This window comes from Raphanus sativus, chromosome 4 (genome assembly GCF_000801105.2).
Source record: "Raphanus sativus cultivar WK10039 chromosome 4, ASM80110v3, whole genome shotgun sequence".
Taxonomy (NCBI): domain Eukaryota; kingdom Viridiplantae; phylum Streptophyta; class Magnoliopsida; order Brassicales; family Brassicaceae; genus Raphanus; species Raphanus sativus.
The window spans coordinates 31,391,088-31,412,533 of NC_079514.1; the positions used below are offsets into that span (position 1 = coordinate 31,391,088).

The 21,446-nt window shown below is 37.1% G+C and overlaps 2 protein-coding genes and 1 pseudogene across 2 annotated transcripts; 1 reads left to right on the forward strand and 2 right to left on the reverse strand.

Moving 5' to 3' along the window:
* Positions 1-6,334: 6,334 nt before the first annotated feature.
* On the reverse strand, positions 6,335-7,161 carry LOC108835112 (probable rRNA-processing protein EBP2 homolog; annotated as a pseudogene).
* Positions 7,162-7,844: 683 nt separating this feature from the next.
* On the forward strand, positions 7,845-8,261 carry LOC108835111 (cysteine-rich repeat secretory protein 57-like). Its single transcript, XM_057008203.1, has one exon. The coding sequence runs from the start codon at positions 7,845-7,847 to the stop codon at positions 8,259-8,261; it is 417 nt and encodes a 138-aa protein (XP_056864183.1).
* A 5,680-nt stretch (positions 8,262-13,941) lies between these two features.
* Positions 13,942-19,226, reverse strand: LOC108837474 (kinesin-like protein KIN-14K). Its single transcript, XM_057007352.1, is given in 21 exon segments — positions 13,942-14,142; positions 14,324-14,427; positions 14,620-14,776; positions 14,779-15,055; positions 15,194-15,357; positions 15,441-15,694; positions 15,782-15,905; positions 16,045-16,210; positions 16,299-16,405; positions 16,479-16,658; positions 16,943-17,038; positions 17,105-17,186; positions 17,316-17,591; positions 17,593-17,625; positions 17,727-17,819; positions 17,901-17,978; positions 18,070-18,153; positions 18,303-18,506; positions 18,699-18,779; positions 18,859-19,010; positions 19,103-19,226. Coding segments are annotated over 21 exon segments (2,898 nt in total). The 3' UTR covers positions 13,942-14,080.
* Between the last annotated feature and the right edge of the window lie 2,220 nt (positions 19,227-21,446).

Sequence of the window (21,446 nt, forward strand, 5' to 3'; positions counted from 1 at the left end):
TCCGGTACAACCGTACATGAGCCGAACACTCCGTCCAGCTGAGGCGAGCTGGTCACTAGCTTCCCCAGCTGAGTGAGCTGACCTGCCAGCTACTGGAGCTGTCCTAGACTTGCCTGAGCTACGGTGAGCTTGCCCCACTCCTTCCCGAGCTGCCCGAGCTACCAAACCTTCACGGCCAGCTACCAAAACACTCGTCCAGCTCCTTTGAGCTTACCATTCCTTCATTCCGGTCAAGTCTCAGCTTCCTGATGCACTTAACCCCCTTTATGGACCATGATACGCTTGCCTTAAGGTCTCATGACCTGGCTGGTGCTTGTCCTCGCACCATGGCCCATCCGGATGGCTTATCTAGAACTTGGGACATGACAAGTCTCCCCCACTTGGAAGGAACTCGTCCCCGAGTTCAGACTTGATGTCTCACCATCCACATACTGACTATACCACTCAGGATACTCGGCCCTCATCCTTGCCTCGGTTTCCCAAGTGATAATGTCCTTACCATTGAATTCCCATACTATCTTAAGCATAGGTACCGTTTTCCTTCTCATTGCCTTTTCCATTCTATCTATGATTCGAACCGGCCTTGTCTCTAAGGTGAGGTTCTTACCAAGATCTTTTGGAATCTCAGGCAACACAATGTCCTGGTCGGTCAGACACTTCCTTAGTTGAGACACATGGAACACATTGTGATATCCATCTCGGATGGCAAATCCAATTTGTAAGCCACTGCCCCAACTCTCTCAAGTATTCTGAACGGTCCTAGGAACCTTGGGTCCAGTTTCTTTCTTCCAGAAACTCTGGCCCTTCCCTTGAATGTGATCATCTTGAGATAGATTAGATCACCAACCTCAAACTCAAGATGTTTCCTTCTTTTATCAGCATAACTCTTCTGGCGGTCTTGTGCTTCTTTCATCTTCTCCTTGACCAACTTGATCTTCTCAGTGGTCTCCTCCACAATCTCAGGACCTATTATGCTGCGCTCCCCCACTTGGGTCCAGCATAAGGGTGTCCTGCAAGGCCGCCCATACAATGCCTCATAGGGAGACATGCCTATACTGGTGTGAAAGCTGTTGTTGTAGGCAAACTCCACCAGTGGCAAGTGCTTCTCCCATGAGTCGCCCCAGTCTAGTACACATGCCCTAAGCATGTCTTCTAGTGTCTGGATAGTTCTTTCCGATTGTCCATCTGTTTGGGGATGGTAGGATGTGCTCATGTTCACTCTAGTTCCTAAGGCTTTTTGGAAAGCCCTCCAGAAGTAAGAGGTGAACCTTGGGTCTCTATCAGAGACTATACTGGCCGGCACTCCATGCAGCCTCACTATCTCATCAATGTAAATCTTCACTATCTCATCCACGCCATCACCCTTCTTGATTGGTAAGAAGTGTGCAGACTTGGTCAGTCGGTCCACAATCACCCAAACTGCATCCTTCTTACCCCTTGTTGTTGGGAACCTAGTCACAAAGTCCATTGTGATGTGATCCCACTTCCACTCAGGTATAGGGAGGTTCTGAAGTAAACCACTGGGAACCTGATGTTCTGCCTTGACCAGTTGGCAAGTTGGACACTTAGCCACCCACTCGGCCACATCAGCTTTCATTCTCACCCAATGGTAATACCTCTTCATGTCCCTATACATCTTGTTCAGCCCCGGGTGCACTGCGAACTTAGACTTATGAGCTTGCCTCATAATCTCTTCCTTTAGCCCTCGGTCACTCGGAACACTCACACGCCCATGTACCTATCTTAAGCATAGGTACCGGTTTCCCAAGTGAATTCCCAATGCATCTGCCACCAGATTTGCCTTGCCTGGAGAAAGGGGCGGATCATAGTTGAACTAATTCATCCATATGGGATGGTAATTAGATGCTATACAGCAACTAGTGATTCATGGTGGTTCATGAGTGAGCCTGATCTATGGTTTTGCATTACCAATGGCTTCAGGCCGTGGCAGTGAGGTAATGGAATCATATGGTATGATAGGTATCAACCTTGGGTCGGTACAGGATTGGCTGAGAGCCATGAAGAAGAGCAAGACTGACCAGGTTCATTGGGACATGGTTCCATGGCCGGTTAGGTATGTGTGAAGACTCATCAGTTCTGAGTCATGTGGGGTGGTTGGTTTATTGACTCAGGAACTGGTGGGCATTGTTAATCTTGTTCTATGATGTTCAGACATGGAGGTACTGAACCATGGAGTGGCCGATTCAGAGAAATCTCTCCATGGCCTTGATTGGGCAGGTAAGTGGAGATCTGATAGTTCCATAAGGAATTGTTAGGATCCGACTTCAAATATATCTTAATGGGTATTTATCATGAATTATCATGGTGAAAGATTAATTTTATCTGATTGATTTAGAGGTGGTCAGTTATGGCCATATGGGCTGTTCATGGGCGAGATCAGTATGATCGAGGCCAGTTCTGAGAAATGTGACTTGACCATTCTCTTAGTTATGAATTATCATGAATTTTAATTAGTTTTTGGAGCATGTTTGTTTGTGGTTGGTTTTGCAGCTGAAGACTTCCCAAAGGTACTTGGTCTGTGGGGATGGTTGGTTGAATGACTAAGTACCTAAGGGGAGAGTTTATACAGGTATAATGGGGAGTTGGACGAGTGGAAGGGAAGCTAGGCAAAGCTACCTCGCAGCTCGATCAGCTGGAAGAGAGTTGGGAACCTCAAGTGAAGTGGTTCAGTTCAGCTAGCTAGATGAGCTAGCTAGACAGCTAAGGCAGCTGAGACAAAGAGCTATCAAGCTCCGTGGATGTGACAAAGGTATGATCTAGCAATATTGCATAGATCTAGATAGAATGGATTAGGGGAATGGAATCTCGGTTATTGTATGACCTGGATTAGGTTCAGGATCAACCTTGGAGCTGGTAGTAGTTGTGTATACTGACCATGGCTAAGGTGATTCGATCTGACCAGTGTTAGATTGGTTTTAGACCAATGGTTAAGTAGAGAATATTCCGCTGTGCATAAGTAGAAAGGATCTAAGTTAGGGAAAGACTAAGGTAGTCTTAAGCTAAGGTCTAAGATAGACTTCGCCCTTAGGCGAAAGTATAGATAGAGATTGAAAAATTGAGTGGTTCGGTCAGGGTATGGACCGAGCGACGTGAGGCATCGACCGCGGCCTAGCCGGCCGGGTTCGGGTCTTACAGAAACACATGGAGCTTTGTTGATTCAAGTAATCATTAGTACAACATTTTTAACTAAAACTAGATTTGGACCCGCACAACCGTGCGGGTGTTAATTTTCTTTTTTATTTACATAAATATATAGTTTTTACTTCAAGAATGGTATATATTATAATTATATATATGTTTCTATGCATTATACGAAATAAGTATGTTTTCAACAAAAAAATTTTCATCAAATCAATTATATAAAAATGTAACATGTTTTGTATCTTTGTTTCTATATTTTTGTTTGTTGAATAAGTGTTTTATTTTTATAAATTTTTAAAATATGTAGTTTGGTAAAATAGAAAATAGTTTTGCATCGCGAAAGACATGGTAACTGACTTCAAAATTATAAAGTTTAAACATTTACTATTAGTTTTGTTATTTTTAAAAATGAACTATCAAATATTAAACAAATAACATTGATATATTCAAATAAATTACATACGAAGGTATACTATTGAAACATAAATTTATATATATTTAAAACCCTACACCAAAAATAAAACAACTAAATTAGTATGATCTAAAATCGTAGGTTATATAAATAACTAATTTAGTTACATCAAACTAAATTTACAGTTTCATCTGCTAAGATTAATTCCATAGAATCTCCACCATAATTGGTAGTTTGCTTCCATGAATGAAGCAACTTAACCTGAATATTCCAGCTATCCGTATCAGGAGCAATCTTTTAAACAGAGCAACACCTTTTAAGAGCAACACCTTTTATTAATCGACATTTTTGCCTAAAATTTTTGATGTGGAAGAGAAAATATGCAAGTATCATTTTTATAGGTGAGACAGTTCCTAGGTTTATGTTAATTGTATGTTTGAAGTTAAGTCCAAAAAATTGGAAAGAATATATTTTCTTATAGATTTTTTTTGACGCAGAATATTAAGAATTTAGGAAAATAATTAAAACTGAGCATATATCGACTGAACAAAATTTTGAAAAAAATATAGTTTTGAAGATAAGTCGAAAATTTAGGAAAATATATATTTTTAACAGATTTTCTCTGAACCATAATTTTATATTGAATTAATGGCAAACTAATTAAAGCTGAGAAAATATTGACTTCACAAATTGTTTTGAAATACTGATTAGGAAACAGTATATTTTGAAAAGATGTCGACAGAGTTTTGATCAAATATTGGATGAGCATTATATACTTTTAAATGTAGAACAATATAAGTTTTGGTTAAAAATATATGTGAACAATATATCTCTGAAAAGAAATTCCTTTAAGAATATTTTTTTGGCCTATCTATTGAACGTAACAATATTCTTTGTTAGTTTACTCGGCTAATTAGTTTTCATATATTGTTATAGTAACAATATTCTTGATTTATCAACTTAACAAATTAGTTATATTCAGATGTTAGGTCCGGTATTTTTGGTTGAAAAATAAATCAAATATATATGTTATATTAACTTATATGATTTATAAATATGAGATTTAAATATTTACGTTAACAGTGCACCATGTTCATCTTCTCCAAATGCTCACTGTGTTCAGTTTAAGTAATTAAACTATTAACAAATGTTCAAGGCTAACAACCAAATAATCTATAGTATTAATAGAAAAACATGTTCAAGCTTTCATGTTCAAGTCTAACAATAATATAGAATCTGGAAAGACTTCTTTGACCGAAGAAATTGACATGAACCTGATATTCATTGAAAGTCAGAATCTGGGAAGATGATATTAATTATTTGGTTATAGAGTAAAACTATAGACTGCAATTAATCATAGGCGTGAATGAGTTACAGACGTCTTTGTCTTTGACCCAAGAAATTGATATAAATTTGATATTTGATATTCATTAAAAGTCACAAAATCTGGGAAGATGATATTAGTTTATTTGGTTACAGTCTTATAGAGTAAAACTCTTGCAGAGGTGAATGAGTTGTTGCAATATATAGATGTCGACATGTGCTTCTGATATTAACATAATTAATGATTGAAAATGCAGTGTGACCAATTCTATTAAGTAGTCCATTTTTAAAAAAATCACACATGAATGAGAAGTCATGACTTCTGTTTTAATATAATAGACTAGATCTCGACCCGCACAACCGTGCTGGTTTTATTTTTATTTTATATGTATATATATTTATTTAGATCATTAGTAGTATACATTTTTAATTTTAATCATATATTTAAATATTTATAAAGCTTTTCAAATACAATAATATATAGTTTGCATGTTGTAAATAATCAACTGTTTAAACCGTCGTACGTATTTGTTGCTTCTTATTATATATTTATCTTATTGTATTTGTATTTAGTTATTTTTTGTCAAACAATATTTAGTTATTAAACATATTAATATGTTCATGAAAACCATATTTGACAATTATTTTTTATTTAATTAATGTTAAATTTTTATCCGTTTTTCAAAGGTAGATTTCTTTTTAACAGTATTTTCTATGTTTATTCATTTTACACAATATATTATTATATCTACAAAAGTGAAAGATATGTTAATTTTTATACATGTAGTATATAGTCTGTTAATGTTAAGCCGCTTTGTCATATTATACTTTTAACATAAATATTTTCTATTTATGAAAATAAAATTTAAAATTTTATCAATTTAATATAATTTTATCATATTAAGTTCAATATGATAAAAAAAATTAACATGATTGATTGTGATTATATAGTAGATAAAAATAAGATATAATTTTTTATTTTTTATTTTATAAAAACAACTGAATATATTAATGTATAATAATATTTCAAAACTTATTACGAAATTAGTTAAAATATTTACATATATTTTTCAAAATTAAGATCTTGTTAAGATCTTTTTAAAAGATTTTTTGAAATTTAATATATATATATATATATATATATATATATTTAAATTTTAAATGAAAAGATATCAAAAGATATTATGATTAAAGTAGTTCAAAGATTAATAATGATTAAAAATGTAGTTTGACCAAGTCTAGTAGATAGTCCATTTTTTAAAAAATCACACATGAATTAGAAGTCATAACTTCTATTTTAATATAATAGATATATTGGTCCGAAGACCCTTACAAAGCAAAGAAACATTCTCTCAAAAATATAATCCAAAACAACAAAGTAGTTTATAGTGTTGAAACAGTAGATAAGTTTAGATGAACCAAACCTTATTTTTATCTCTACTGCCTCATGTTTCCACCCGCTTTGCCTCCACGAAACCCACCTTTGAAATCATTCGTCGTCTCTGCAGTTTTCTGCTTGCTCAACCCTTTCCTTCCACCATGACCAAACTTAGAATCCCTAAACTCCCTCTTCTTTTTGTTCATCCTCGAAGTAGGCTTCCCTTTACCACCTAACCGATCACCGGGAGACACACCTGGGCTCTTCTTACCACCTCCTCTCTGGAAACTCTTTCCGTTTCCAAACTCAAGATCAAGCTCTCCAGCACCTCTTTTCTCGATAAACCCACTCTGCTGCTTCTGTTTCCTCCACTTCTTGACAGACTCAATCTCATCCTTCTTCTGCTTAGCCCGTTGCTTCATCTTCTGAGACTGTACTTCCTTAGCCATCTTCTTTTTGTCCCTAGCCTTACTCCTCTCTTCAGACTACTCCATCTGCTTCTTCTCTTACAGAAGCTTAGACTTCACCTTCTCCATGTGCGTGTCCGACTTCACCTTCTCCGCCTAGTAATCCTCCAGCCTGAGGAAAGGCAGTTCCATCACCTGGAGCTTCTCGAAAGCCTGCCTCGTCCCTTCGAGGGCTTGAGTGTAGAACGCCATCTCTCTAGCGAGGTCATCGTTTACATCAACGGCTTGTCCTTGATCAATCTCGACGGTGAGCTTGTGACTTCAGCAACATCTTCTAGCCTGCTTATGTCTTGAAGCTTCTCAGTGATCTCGTTTTCTGAATCCGAATCTGACAAAGATTCTACTTCGGAGTCAGATGCTACGTCTTCATCAATTATGTTCATCTCATCATCTTCCACAAAATTATCCTCAAATGACATGGTTTACAACGAAACGATAGAAGACTGAAGAACTCTGTTTGAGAGGATTTTTAGAGAGAGTAACGATGACGGCGTGAGAAGAAGATGATATAGATATCATATTAAATTTATACTATGTATATACGGCTCTTGTGACGGTCAAAGAATTTTATTTCGCTAGGGAATTTATTTTAAGACTATATATGCTTTTTCTAAACGCGTTATAAGTCTGCCACGTCAGGTATTAGAAGGCATAAACAACTGACACATAGGATGGGGCACTTTTCTAATTATTATAAAATTCAGGTTATAACTATTTAAAAGATCCTCAAATAATATATAGGGGATTTGGACCCTTATTTAATCCCTAGTTTGATATATGCTAAACCCATTAGTCAACTCTTTTTGGTCGAATCAAAGAAAAGAAAAGAAAAACAAAAGTATACGTATAAACAAAGACCAAGATATGTTGTTAAAAAGAAAAACAAACACCAAGATAAGAAATACAAAAACGAAAACAAAAGTTTAAGTTAAACAAAGACCAAGATGACTAACGTAAAAAGAAGTTAAATACGGCCTAAAGAAACTTGTTAGAAATCATTTCTCACAACCACAAAGGCAAGAACATGGCAACATCAAAGAAACTATCTGCTTTCTTTTGCTTCTCCTTTCTCTTATGTCTTCTCTTCACCACTAACCAAACGATGTCCGAGTCCGACCACATGGAGACTTTCTGCAACAAACCATCCGGAAACTTCACTCGCAACTCAACTTACCACACAAATCTCAACGCTCTTCTCTCCACTCTAAGCAACCAGTCCTCCCTCGCTAACTATTACAACCTCACGACCGGTCTAGCTTCAGACACAGTCCATGGGATGTTCTTGTGCACAGGAGACGTCAACAGAACAACTTGCAACTCCTGCGTCAAGACCGCAACAACCGAGATCGCCAAAAACTGTACCAACAACCGTGAAGCAATCGTTTACTACTTCGATTGTATGGTTCGTTACTCAGATAAGTTCTTCCTCTCCACTTTAGAGACACAGCCTAATACCCTATGGTGGTCTACCGATCTAATACCCAAAACATTTGGTAAAATTTGGAGAGAGGCTGTCTGATAAAATGGGTGAAGTTATCGTCAGATCGTCTATTTTATCTTCATCACTTACTCCATATTATCTTATGGATACGACTAGATTCGACAACGTGTATGATCTTAAGTCTATTGTTCAGTGCACTCCTTATTTGGATCCGGGAAACTGTACCACATGCCTGAAACTTGCGTTGCAAGAGATGATTGACTGTTGTGGTGATTGTTGTGAACAGCCGTCGTTTAGGTTGGAAGAAGAATAGAGAAGAAAACGTATTGAGGCAAATACCCGTTTAGGGTTTCTTATTAATGATGTGATAATAATTTACAAACCCTTAGACCCATATTTATACAGCCTCAAAAACCCGATTTCCTTTTCTCAATAGAAATAGTAACTTTCCTAAAACCGAAAAGGCATACCGTACCGCGGGGGCTACAGGCCCCCGCACCCCCCAGATGTCAACCTTGATAACGAGTGTCGCCCGCATTCGGTCGGACTACGTCCGACCCACGAGTGCTGGGCATTTTACTGGTACAACAGAGATTTAAGACACACAGATGCAACAAACACCACCTTGACGAAAAATCTCTACAAAACTCCTTATCCCGTCTATCTTCTGGGGGGAACCTCCATTGCTTCTTAGCATTGGCAAACATGGAGCAGATTCAAGCAATGCTTGAACTTCTCCGTTGTAACAGGCTTGGTCAACATGTCAGCTGGATTCTCCGACGTATGCACCTTCTCCAATAAGACTTCTCCAGAAGCTGCTAACTCCCTTATCTTGTGAAACCTTATACGTATGTGCTTCGTCCTTCCATGATACACTTGATTCTTAGCCAAACATAACGCGCTTTGACTATCACAGTGTAGCTGAACACCTTCTTGATCAACACCCAACTCGGATACAAGTCCTTGTACCCATACTGCTTCCTTAGATGCTTCTCCAAGTGCCATGTATTCAGCTTCAGTGGTTGACATCGCTACAATACCTTGTTGTACCGATCTCCAGCAAATAGGTGCTCCTGCAAGAGTAAATACATACCCCGTAGTTGACCTGCTATTATCAAGGTCTCCACCATAATCTGAATCCACGAACCCAATAACTGAATCCTGCACTTCTCCACCAAACATAAGCCCATAGTCACTTGTACCTCGCAAGTATCTTAGGATCCACTTCACAGCATCCCATTGTCTCCTCCCAGGATTCGACATGTACTTACTGACTTGACTAACTGCTTGTGCTAGATCCGGTCTTGTACACACCATTGCATACATCAAACAACCAACTGCGCTAGCATAAGGAACCTCCGCCATATCTTTGAGTTCTTCAGCAGACTTTGGACTTTGCTCTGCTGTAAGTATGAAGTGCTTCGCCAATGGTGTAGAGACTGGTTTTGAATTCGACATATCAAAACGTTCTGACACCTTTTCAATGTAGCTCTTCTGAGAAAGCCATAACCTCTTAGAGCTCCTATCCCTGCGAATCTCCATTCCAAGAATCTTCTTTGCAGCACCAAGATCCTTCATCTCAAACTCTCGTCCCAGTAACCCTTTCAAACGATTTATGTCATCCATATCGTTTGCAGCAATGAGCATATCATCAACATATAACAGCAGGAATATGGGAGAATGGTCAAGGGACTTGACATACACACAGCAATCGTACTCACACCTTTGATAGCCTATTTTCATCATATATGAATCAAACCGTTTGTACCACTGTCTTGGAGCCTGCTTCAAACCGTATAAAGACTTCTTCAATCTACACACCAGATGCTCTTCTCCAGGCTTAACCAAACCTTCAGGTTGCTCCATATATATTTCCTCCTCCAACTCTCCATGAAGGAAGGCCGTTTTCACGTCCATCTGCTCAAGATGCAGATCCCAAACAGCTACCAAACCCAACACAGCTCGTATGGAAGTGTGTCGTACTACCGGCGAGAATATCTCGTCGTAGTCTATTCCTTTCTTCTGCGAGTACCCTTTTGCTACTACTCTGGACTTGAACTTCTTAGGTTCTTTCACAGACATCCCTTCCTTCTTCTTGTAGATCCACTTGCAGCCAATTGCTCTCTTCCCTTCAGGTAACTCCACAAGATCCCAAGTCTCGTTCTTATCCAGACTTACTGCCTCTTCCGTCATAGAACCAATCCATTCATCCCTCTCATCGCTATTAATAGCTTCATGATAGGTGGTAGGATCATCCATCTCGACCATAAGAGCATAGTTGACCATGTCTTCAAACCCGAACCTGACTGGAGCCTTTATCGCACGTTTTGGTCTTCTAGAAACCAAACTCTCCTCTGTTCCACGTTGAACCTCTTTCTGTGCCACTTCCACAGATCGCTCATCACTAACTTCATCTGGTTTATCTGCACCAGACTCCTCCTGAGTAACTTCAGAATCCGTGATAGTCTCAATGGTCACAGGCACTCGGTCTGATATCGCCTGCTGCACCATATACTGCTCGTCAAAGACCACATCTCGACTAAACACCCTTTTCCTTGCCTCAGGATCCCATAACTTGAATCCTTTAACACCTTTCTCAAAGCCTAGAAAGATGCACTTCTTGGATTTCGAATCCAGCTTTGATCTTTCATCTCCCGCAACTAGCATGTAAGCTGGACATCCAAATATCCTCAAGTTTGATAGATCAATATCTACCCCAGTCCACACCTCTTCTGCGACCTTCCCTTCTAAGGAACTTCTTGGCGATCTATTGATGAGATAGACTGCCATGTTTACTGCTTCCGCCCAGAACTGCTTTGCTAACCCTGCATTCAACCTCAAACACCTTGCTTTCTCTGCAATCGAACGGTTCATTCTTTCAACGACACCGTTTTGCTGAGGTGTTTTACGCACTGTAAAGTGCCTCTGAATGCCATGCTCCGCACAAAACTTCTGGAACTTCCCGTCAGTATACTCTGTGCCATTATCCGATCTCAAGTACTTCACCTTTCTCTCCGTCTGATTTTCTACTTCAGCTTTCCAAACCTTGAAGTTTTCGAACACCTCAGATTTCTGCTTCATGAAGTACACCCAAACCTTCTTAGAGAAGTCATCGATGAATAAAACGAAGTATCTTGATCCTCCCATAGATTGCACCCGAGTTGGCCCCCACACATCAGAATGGACATAGTCAATAAGACCTTTTGTCGTGTGTTGGCCCGTCTTAAAAGATACCTTGGACTGTTTTCCCATCACACAGAACTTGCAAAACTCCATCTTGCAATCCTTTAACCCGTCCAGAAGACCCCTTCTAAAGAGCTCTTTCAAACCGTGTTCCCCAATGTGACCCATACGCATATGCCACAAGGTTGTACACTCCGACTCAGAAACTGCAGCTGCAGCACCACCTACAACCACGTTCCCTATCAACCGATATACGCTTCCAGCTGTCATTTGTCCCTTCATCACCATCATAGAACCTTTGAAAACCTTCAATACTTCATCATCATCTGATTTGTACTTGAAGCCGTTTCTATGTAGCAACCCCAGAGATATCAGATTCTTCTTCATGACTGGTATGTGTCTGACATCAGTTAATGTCCTGATAGTCCCATCATACATCCGAAACTTGACTTGTCCAATGCCCACAACACCACATGCCTTGTCATCCGCAAGTCGAACAGAGCCCATGTTTCCAGCCTTGTACGTTTCAAACCACTCCCTGTTAGGGGTCATGTGGAATGAAGCGCCCGTATCCATTATCCAGGTATCCGAGTGATCACCTGACGTAACAGCAAGCATATCCGAATCAGCTGATCCTTCCGAGTCTTCCACCTTCTGAACCATGTTTGCAGAGTTCGATGTCTCCTTCGAATTCTGCCCTTTGTCCGGACAGTCTCTCCTATAGTGGCCAGGCTTGCCACACCTATAGCAGACTACTTTCTTCCCGAACTTTGACTTTGACCTTTTCTTGCTAGTATCATCCTGCTGCTTCCCCCGCTGCCTTCCTCTATCCTGACTGACATACAGCCCGTCACCTTGAGAGTTGTCACCCACGCCTGTATTCTGCCTTCTCTCATGGTGAGAGAGTAGTGCTGCAGAAACTGTCTCCAGCTTTATGGTCGTTTTATCGACTGTTAGAGCTGTTAACAACGTCTCATATTGAGGAGGCAGAGAACACAGCAAGATCATGGCTTGATCTTCGTCCTCAATCTTCACATCCACACGAACCAGATCCCCGATGATTTCATTAAAGTTGTTGACGTGTGCAACCAGATCCCCGCTCTCAGACATCTTCAAACCGAACAACCTCTGCTTGAGGTATAGTTTGCTAGATAACGATTTTGACATATACATCTTTTCCAACTTATCCCACATCTCCTTACAAGTTGTGAGATCCATCACCTGATGTGTTATGTCATCCGACAAACAGAGTCGAATCGTTGAGACGGCCTTATCCTGCATCTCTTCCCAATCATCCTGATCCATCGCTTCCGGTTTCGTCTCCAACAGAGACTTCTTCACCCCTTGCTGCGTAAGCAAGTCCTTAACACGCCGTTGCCACAGACCGAAATTTCCCTTCCCATCGAATCTTGGAACATCGAACTTAAGAGAACTTCCTCCGGTCATCCTTTAGGGTTCGCAACCTAAAGCTCTGATACCACTTGTTGTGAACAGCCGTCGTTTAGGTTGGAAGAAGAATAGAGAAGAAAACGTATTGAGGCAAATACCCGTTTAGGGTTTCTTATTAATGATGTGATAATAATTTACAAACCCTTAGACCCATATTTATACAGCCTCAAAAACCCGATTTCCTTTTCTTAATAGAAATAGTAACTTTCCTAAAACCGAAAAGGCATACCGTACCGCGGGGGCCTGTGGCCCCCGCACCCCCAGATGTCAACCTTGATAACGAGTGTCGCCCGCACTCGGTCGGACTACGTCCGATCCACGAGTGCTGGGCATTTTACTGGTACAACAGAGATTTAAGACACACAGATGCAAGTGATAAGCATTGGGCTATGATCTGGACTCCTAAATGTCTTGTGAGTTTTGATACCTACAACTCATCCCCTACTCATAGCGGGTCCTTCTCGATCAGAGGTGAGCATGTATATATTTCTAAATATAATGATGGGTTTATACTTTATATCTAGAGATCAGTAGACGATACGTAACTTTCACATGTCAAGAGTATAAGCTGTAATAGCTTTCAGGTTCTAAAAATTATATTCCAAATTTCTATTTATCTAATATAGAAATTAAATATACTGAAGACGATAAATAAGTACAAAACAGCTGCAACATTATTTGATCTCTCGTACTTTTAGTATTGCGGTCAATGTTGTAATGTTAGGATTATTCTTTTCTACAGGATGTAATAAACTTGGGGGAATGGTTCTTGCTGTGGCTGCTTCGGTGTTAGCATTTTTGGGTTTATGATAAGGTTTGCAATTTTTCATGTTAAAGCTTAATAAGATAAGATCAATTTTCCGTTATTTTTGCGTCATGCTTATGTTTTTTTCTCTTTAAATTTAATCCGGTTATATTCAGTTGTTGTGAGGATTAAATTTTATAAAATAATTTTGTCCTTTTCATTTGAAAACATCTAGGAACAACTGACCAAGTAATTGAACCAAGATTGTAATAGTTACTAAAATATGTTACACATTTAGTTTACAATCAAGGTTGTTAGATTCTACTTGTATGTTACACCATACACATCATAACAAGTATTTTCCATTTGATACATTTGATTACTTTTGAGTTTTTGATAAACAAAACATTTGTTAGTTCATGTAGTGTAGAAGAAAGAAAGCTTCCGAGCATATACTTGAATTTTAAATTTTTTTTTTCTGAAGAAACTTGAATCTTTTAAGTTACCGCAATAATATTCTTCATCGCTTTCTGGTAAGAGGTTTTACTGAAGTTGAAAAGCCATTGATCGGTTTTTTAGAACCTGTGATTAAAAGAGAAACACATCATATGACTCCATGCCAAACACTATGGATCTGAATGGCTACAACTTACAACATATGGAGTAATATTTTAGTGATATTTTGTTTGTCATTTTTGGTATGCTACGTTTGGTTTCATACAACGCAACCATTGTTGGTTGTTAGAGTCAATGTTGAGATTACCTGTTAAAGCCTTAGAGGAGGAGGTGGAAATTGACAGACGAGAAGATCTCGTTTGGTCTGCTTTTACTGTATGCTTTAGTATCTTTGATGGTTCAACATTAGCTCTGCAATCAACAGATACAAACAATGAACACCAGACAAAGATTAACTCTTAACTAAATCATATGCTTTAGTATCTTTGATGGTTCAACATTAGCTCTGCAATCAACAGATACAAACAATGAACACCAGACAAAGATTAACTCTTAACTAAATCATATGATTTAAAAGTAAAATTAACTATGATATATACTCACTTTTCATTTTGTTCTGATTGTTCAGCCATTTCATGAGGACTTGAGGTTTCGGAGAAGAGTTTCGAGCCATCAGTTTCTATCCCCATTGAAAGATAAATATCAGAAATATCACTCGGTGTTTCTTCAAAATTTAAAAATTAATGGCCTAATAGGTCAATATATTATTGTCTTTAGGCGTACCGGATAACTTGGGCGATAATCTGGATTCATTTTGATGTATACGTTCATCTGCTGAATCTGAAGTTGTTCTTCCGAGTAAACGAGATCCTTGTCTTTGCCTTGAAGAGTTTGGTGACGCTCCTCCTAAAGAATGTCTTCTTGGAGAAGTAGACTCAAACCTTAGATTGTTTAAACCACTTCTTTTGGTACAGTTTATATTCTGAAACTTTTGAAGTTCTTCGTCTTTCTTTGCAATCAAATCTTTCAAGTTAGATACCTGCATGCAATATCAAGATTTAGTGATTAAAAATATAATTAGACACAACTCTCACCTAAAATTTGTATATGATACTTTTTAAGTTTTTCATGAATAAAATTTTGAGGGTTTAATTGAACCGTAAAATATTAGAAGTACCTCTTGCATGAGTTGTCTAACATCTCGTCCCTCCTTATAGCTTCTAGCTGCACCTAACTCGACACCCGAAACTCTTTCCGCGAATTTCAAAGTACTTACTGTCTCAGCATATGAATCTTCATCAGGATTTATCTGAACGAACATAAGAGTTTTCGCTTGTCCTCCTAACAAATTAAAATAAAAGCGTTATAAAACAAAAAAGAATGTCACATAGTCAAAGAAATTCATCATTATTCGGAGATAGTACCTAAGGAATTTTGGAGGACTTGGGTCAGCTTGCTGTTTCTATAAGGGACATGAGGATTCTTATGTGCTAGAGCGAATATAACATCTCCAAGAGCAGACAATGACTTGTTTATATGTTGAGCTTCTTTGAGTCTATCTCCGGTTACTTCAGAGCGATCGATCCTCTCACTTCCAGCAAGATCAACCAAATGCAAACTGCCACGCAATTCGGAGTCAGTCTTGACATCAACACCGCATACATGAACAGAAAGAACACTGCGAAAAAAAGAAGACCAAACAATTTTTTGGCTTAGCTATGCAATGCATATATATACACTTAAAGAGGGAAAATTGTCTTTAAACCTGTGTGATCTACTACTCTTTTCGTTAAGAGCTGTTGCACCTACAGCTCTGTTCGTCAATCCAATATTCATCAATTCAAGAACATCATCAGTTGATCTTACACAATGCATGCTTGCATCAGGAACTGCGAGGCCATTTGGTAAAGCAGTATTCCAAATCCCAAGTGTGCGCAAATTAAGGAAGATTAACTTTTAAAAATAAAATAAAAATGGTACAGTGTTGAATACTAGATTAGATTAGAGAAGGATATCTTCTACTGGGACCATCATCAGAAAGTAGGTCACGAACTTGCTCATTATAAATCTCAACCATTTGAACACCAACTTCATACATCACTGTGTTTTGACTACTTTGAGTTAAGTGGAACAAGTCATTTAAAGCTCTATATTTTACACCCCGATGTTCTTCTGAATTTATGCTTGGTCCGCTCTGGATACATAAAATGGAAAACACATGTTTGATATAAACTCATAAAGAATGACATCATCTTATCTTTTACTTAGCTATGTTTCCTTACCATTGTATAAGTCTTTCCAGAACCTGTTTGACCATAAGCAAATATGCACACATTATAGCCATCAAGAAGGGAACGAATCAACGGTTGAGTATCTAAGAATACTTCCTCTGCATAAAAAAAGATTCAGTACAACTTTTTAAGTATATTTTCCTCGTTTGCAAATACAGAAGAGGCTTAAACCTTGAGTTGATGAAGGTCCAAAGACTTTGTTGAATTTAAAGAACCGATGAGTGTCTTTGCCTTGCTTTAAGGGGTTTGCAACCACCAACTCACCATTCTCACCTGTGTACTCTATTGATGTTTCTTTCTTGTTTTGTCCTTTAAGGAATGGTCTTATCCGGCAATAGACTCTAATATTCCCTTTATGTAAGAAATACAATTTATATGATGGCAAAGCAGTTGTTCAAAAAAAAAAGATGGCAAGAATCAAAATTTATTAGTCTACAAAATGCTTGAAAAGGTGAAGTAGAGTTAGCAACGTTAACTTTGAACAAAAAAAAAGAGTTAGCAACGTAACAATATTTCTTCAATATAAAAAGTTCAGTGATTCTCTAATATTTGTGCCAAGATTTTATTTCCAATATGCCAAAAATGTTCTTCACAACACGATTTCATAGATTACACCTTTTTAAAAAAAATTATACCTTTTAGTTCTTGCACTTCATTGTAAAGCCTTCGGTTCTCTTCAACAACTACCTGGTAGTTTTTTGCTGCATGAACCACTCCTCTAAGCTTTAAGCCTAAGAAGTAGATTATTAGTACATATAAAAAAATGAAGCCAAAAAGAAACAGAAAAATGATCTTACCGTAGTAATTTAGATCTTGGAAGTAGTTTTCTCCTGTCTTTAGAACTTCATGTTTCAAAGACATAGAGGTAGATTTCAACTCCTACAGAATTCACATAAGTTGATGATAGTTAGAGAATTATAAGAACTCTTTTTGTTCTGGGCAACCACACAAATGTATTAAAAAACCCAATTACAAAAGCTTACAAAACCATCAATTAAGTCAAATAACCTGCAAAGCCTCTGACTGGTTGTGTATAAAGCTCTTGTATGTTTGCTCTTTCTTCTCCCATATTTTCATTTTGGTCTCACATAACTTTTCGAGCTCTTTCACTTTATTAGTTGAGTCTACTACACGTAACTCTGACTCTTCTAATTGCTTCTCCAACACAGTTTTAGCTTGCTGGGCATATAATTCTAGTTCCAAAAATTGTTTTTCATGTGTCTCTTTCAAAACTTCAAGTTCTTGCTTCAACTTAGCAAGCTCAGCATCACTGCGCTCTTTTTTCCTTTTCAGTTGGAGTACATCTTGTTCTTCTGACCTTAGCTACAGACCACAAGATAGTAATACATTTGAACATTTTCTTGAAAATGGCAACAAAATGAATGTTCGCAAAGAGAGACTGAATTTGATAAAGAATACCTCATTCTCATCTGTTGTCCCAGATGCTAAGGTTTCTAATACATTTATTCTTGATCTATATTTTTCTTCCCGAACCCTAAAGAGTATGTTTTGCTGCACAAGCATATCTCCTGATTGTGTAAGGTATGATAATGTAAACGAAAAAGTAATAGTAAAAACTTGACTTAATCATACATTCTTTAGGTTCTCAGCTTGATTTGAGATCCTTTGTTCCAATACTTGCACAATGCCTCTCAAGATAGATGCAAAATCCTGGAAAGAAAAACAGAGCAAGCAGACGAAAATAAAGATTAAGAACTTTTGAAAAAAATTATGAACAAATAATTCAAAAACATTTCCTTACATGAGACACATCCACATTCATCTTATACATGCTCTCGTCAAGAAGCTTATCGAGCATATCAAACAAGGATCGAGTAGAAGTATTCTAATAAGAGAAAAGGAAAAATGAAATCAGAATTACAAATTGAGGGTTCAGGTTTAAGGATATGAATTCTGAATTAGCAAACTTGAAACAAAATTAACTAAAGTGATGTAGAAAACATAGTTTTGTTTAATTTTGTTAGAACATTTTACTTGTAAAGTGTTTGATTTTAGCAAGTCCAAAATTTTAGCATGAGATGTATTAATCTCAGAGACTTCCTTAGACTGTAATCCATCATTAAAGTTGCTATCAAGTCCCTTTGACTGATCCTCAGGCAAACTCCATCTTCTCATCGAGCTCAGTGTATTCTTATCATGTGCAGCATCAGAGAAACTAGCTTTAAGCGCTTTTAGAGACTGTAAAACTGGAATCATATCCCCCTGTACCAATAATCATAATAAATTTCGTTAATTTATCCAAAAAATCATTAAAATCATCTACAAATTATTGAATATGATATGATTTCAAGTGTTTGATCAAATACATCCACCTAAATTTTTAAATAAAAATTAATCAAAAATAGTTCAAACCTGTTCTAAGTCTGAAACCTCAAATCTGGGTAAGGCCATTTCATCCATAGCTGTTAAAAACCTCTCAATATTTATAGAAGCAAGCTCAAAACTACAGCCCTATAATCCAAAAGAGAGTAAATCTAAAATACGAATAAGTATATAGAAAAAACAAATAGGTTTGCCCAAAATCAAGTACCATTTTCATTGAACCGGGACTAAGCTGATTCAAGAGATTGCAAAAGACGGTACCATCCATCAGACACGCTCTTAATTCTTCCTCTGAAGCTTGCCATGGTAAATTTAAATAAGGAAGTGTCTCATTTAACCACTCCACTAAACTCTGATGGCCTGTGAGTCAAATTAAAAGCGATTATAAGAACAAATACAAATTTTAACTATTGTCCCAAAAATCAAAGAAGATAGTGAAAAAAAAACGTTGCCTTGCTTAGTATCATCTATATTTTGACGACTTTCTGATCCATCAAAACTCAAAATGCTACTTGAACCATATGGTCGACCATAAACACCAATCATGCTGGACCCTCCTTTGATTCGGTTGTTCATTTCTAGACCTATAATAATAAATACATCATTTCATTTCTAACACATTCAAAACACATACCAATTGAGCTCCTATAAGCTCTATACGTTTCTTCTTGTGAAAAAAAAATCCAAATGCTTAACTAATAATACTTTTAAATCTTTAAAGGTTGAGATTTATAAGTTTTTCACACATATTATTAAAACAAGCAACTGACCTAAATATCAGTCCGATTGAAAACTATACAGTTACAGATATCAACTAAAACCACAACAAAAAAAAAAAAAACTAAAACAACAACTATTATACATAGGCATGTATTGTTTGAAGACGTCATGTAAACTTGCATGGATTTTTTTCAAAAAAAATCTTGCATGGAAAATTACAACTCATATCGATTTGTATATACGAAACCAAAATCTACTAAAGCCTTTTCCCAAAAAAAGAAACCAAAAAAAAACCTAAAACATCAATGTTTGTGAAATTAATGGAAAAAAAGTTCAAAAGAAAAAACTATTCACAGAAAATTATATCAATACTGAACAAATCAACCATAAATTAGCTGAAATTTTACCAAAGATTTCGCAGAAAAATAAATTCTAAGAAAAAATCCCTTGTCTCATTTGAATGGTCTCGAAGAATAATTATCAGTATGGTGAAAAGAGGAAATAGGTTATTTGCCAGAAAAAAAATTTAAACTTCCCAGTTATTTTTCTCTGTTTTGGCCTAAAAAAATAAAAAGGGGAAAAAGCTAATTATGGAGGAAACTTATCGGTTCTCTTATTTTATATTTAGAAACACTAAAAATTTACGAGAAACTTAACAGAATCAAAAATATATTTTACATTTGAGTTCGTTTTACGCAAAAATGTTTGTTTGTGGGACCAACGGGTCTACAAGGACATTCCCGGCCCTTGCAGCTTTTGTTCTGTCGTTGTTTTTTTTGATTTTTGACGTTTTAAAATATAAAAAAGGTGAAAAAGATTTTCTTAATATGGATTATCAAATATGTAAACTAAGTTTTGATCGGTATTTTTTTGTAAAATGCTAAATTTATACATTTAAGTGTTTTTACAAATATTACAAGGAGTATACATTTAAGTTTTTTTACAAATATTACAAGGAGTAATAGTACAAAGATTATCTTGAAGAACAACTTTATCCCACCATGTCTATTTTATAGGAAAACATAATGTTTCTAATTATAACATCTTTTGTCAGTGAATTCGCACCGACATTTCTGCTCATTTGGATATGGATTAAGCTCAAACTCTCAAAACTATCCCATATATGACGACAGATCTATCTTTGAGGTGAAGACTGGCCATTCGACCGAGTTTATAGTCATATCCACCAAATATGAGCAATTAGTCTTGACTCAGATCAAGGGAATATGCATTTATCTCGCACATGACATAAAAGAAATTCTTACATCTCAGCATGTAAAATTAAAAATGCTTATATTAATCCACGAAATACAAATGATTCAGCATCTATTTGTTCTTTAAGACTCCACCCTAAGCCGCACTAAATAGACCATTATCGATCTAAGGCAGTTATTTGACAAGTCATGATTAGGAGTATCCAAGGGGGTTACCTCAATAAGTCTGTTTGGGGATCATTGAGACCCTCCTCCTCATCATGTTTAGGGTTTTCTTTCCTCTAGCATTATGCTTCAAGAGAAGCGAGTTATAGAGTATTGACCGGAGAGTTGTATTTTCCATCAAAACATTTGTTGTTTTTGTCTTTCAAATGTACATAATGATCTATAAGAATGTCAAATGTGGTTCCACTGGAACCACTTTTTTCTCCTCCAAAAGAGAAGATCCATGTTTGGTACAAAAATGCACTCGGGAAGCAACCCATAAGTGACAGATAGTCCGATAAAACTCAAACATATAAACATAGAAGACATTTAAAAAAGAAGATAATTAACCGACTTCACTAGACCACCACATCTAGGACAACTCCTTTCAGTATCCATATGTCTAGAAATGAGGTTTTATCTCGTCGCCGCACATCCAGAGAGTGTCTGCCACACCGTGCCAATCCTGAATAATTTTAGACCGGAAGCAATTTAAAAAATAAGGTCTCATAATATGGAAAGCCAACAAAGTTTGGTCATAAGCTTTGGCAGGTAATTGAACCCAGCACACCAACCTTTCTTATTTGCATCATTAACCAATAGACTACTCAAGGATTTTGTAAATAATTGGCCCATAATTTAGTAAGACAAATGGAGG

What these genes read in the sequence shown, in the direction of transcription:
- LOC108835111 (XM_057008203.1), top strand. Translation starts at nt 7,845, where the DNA reads ATGTCCGAGTCCGACCACATGGAGACTTTCTGCAACAAACCATCCGGA.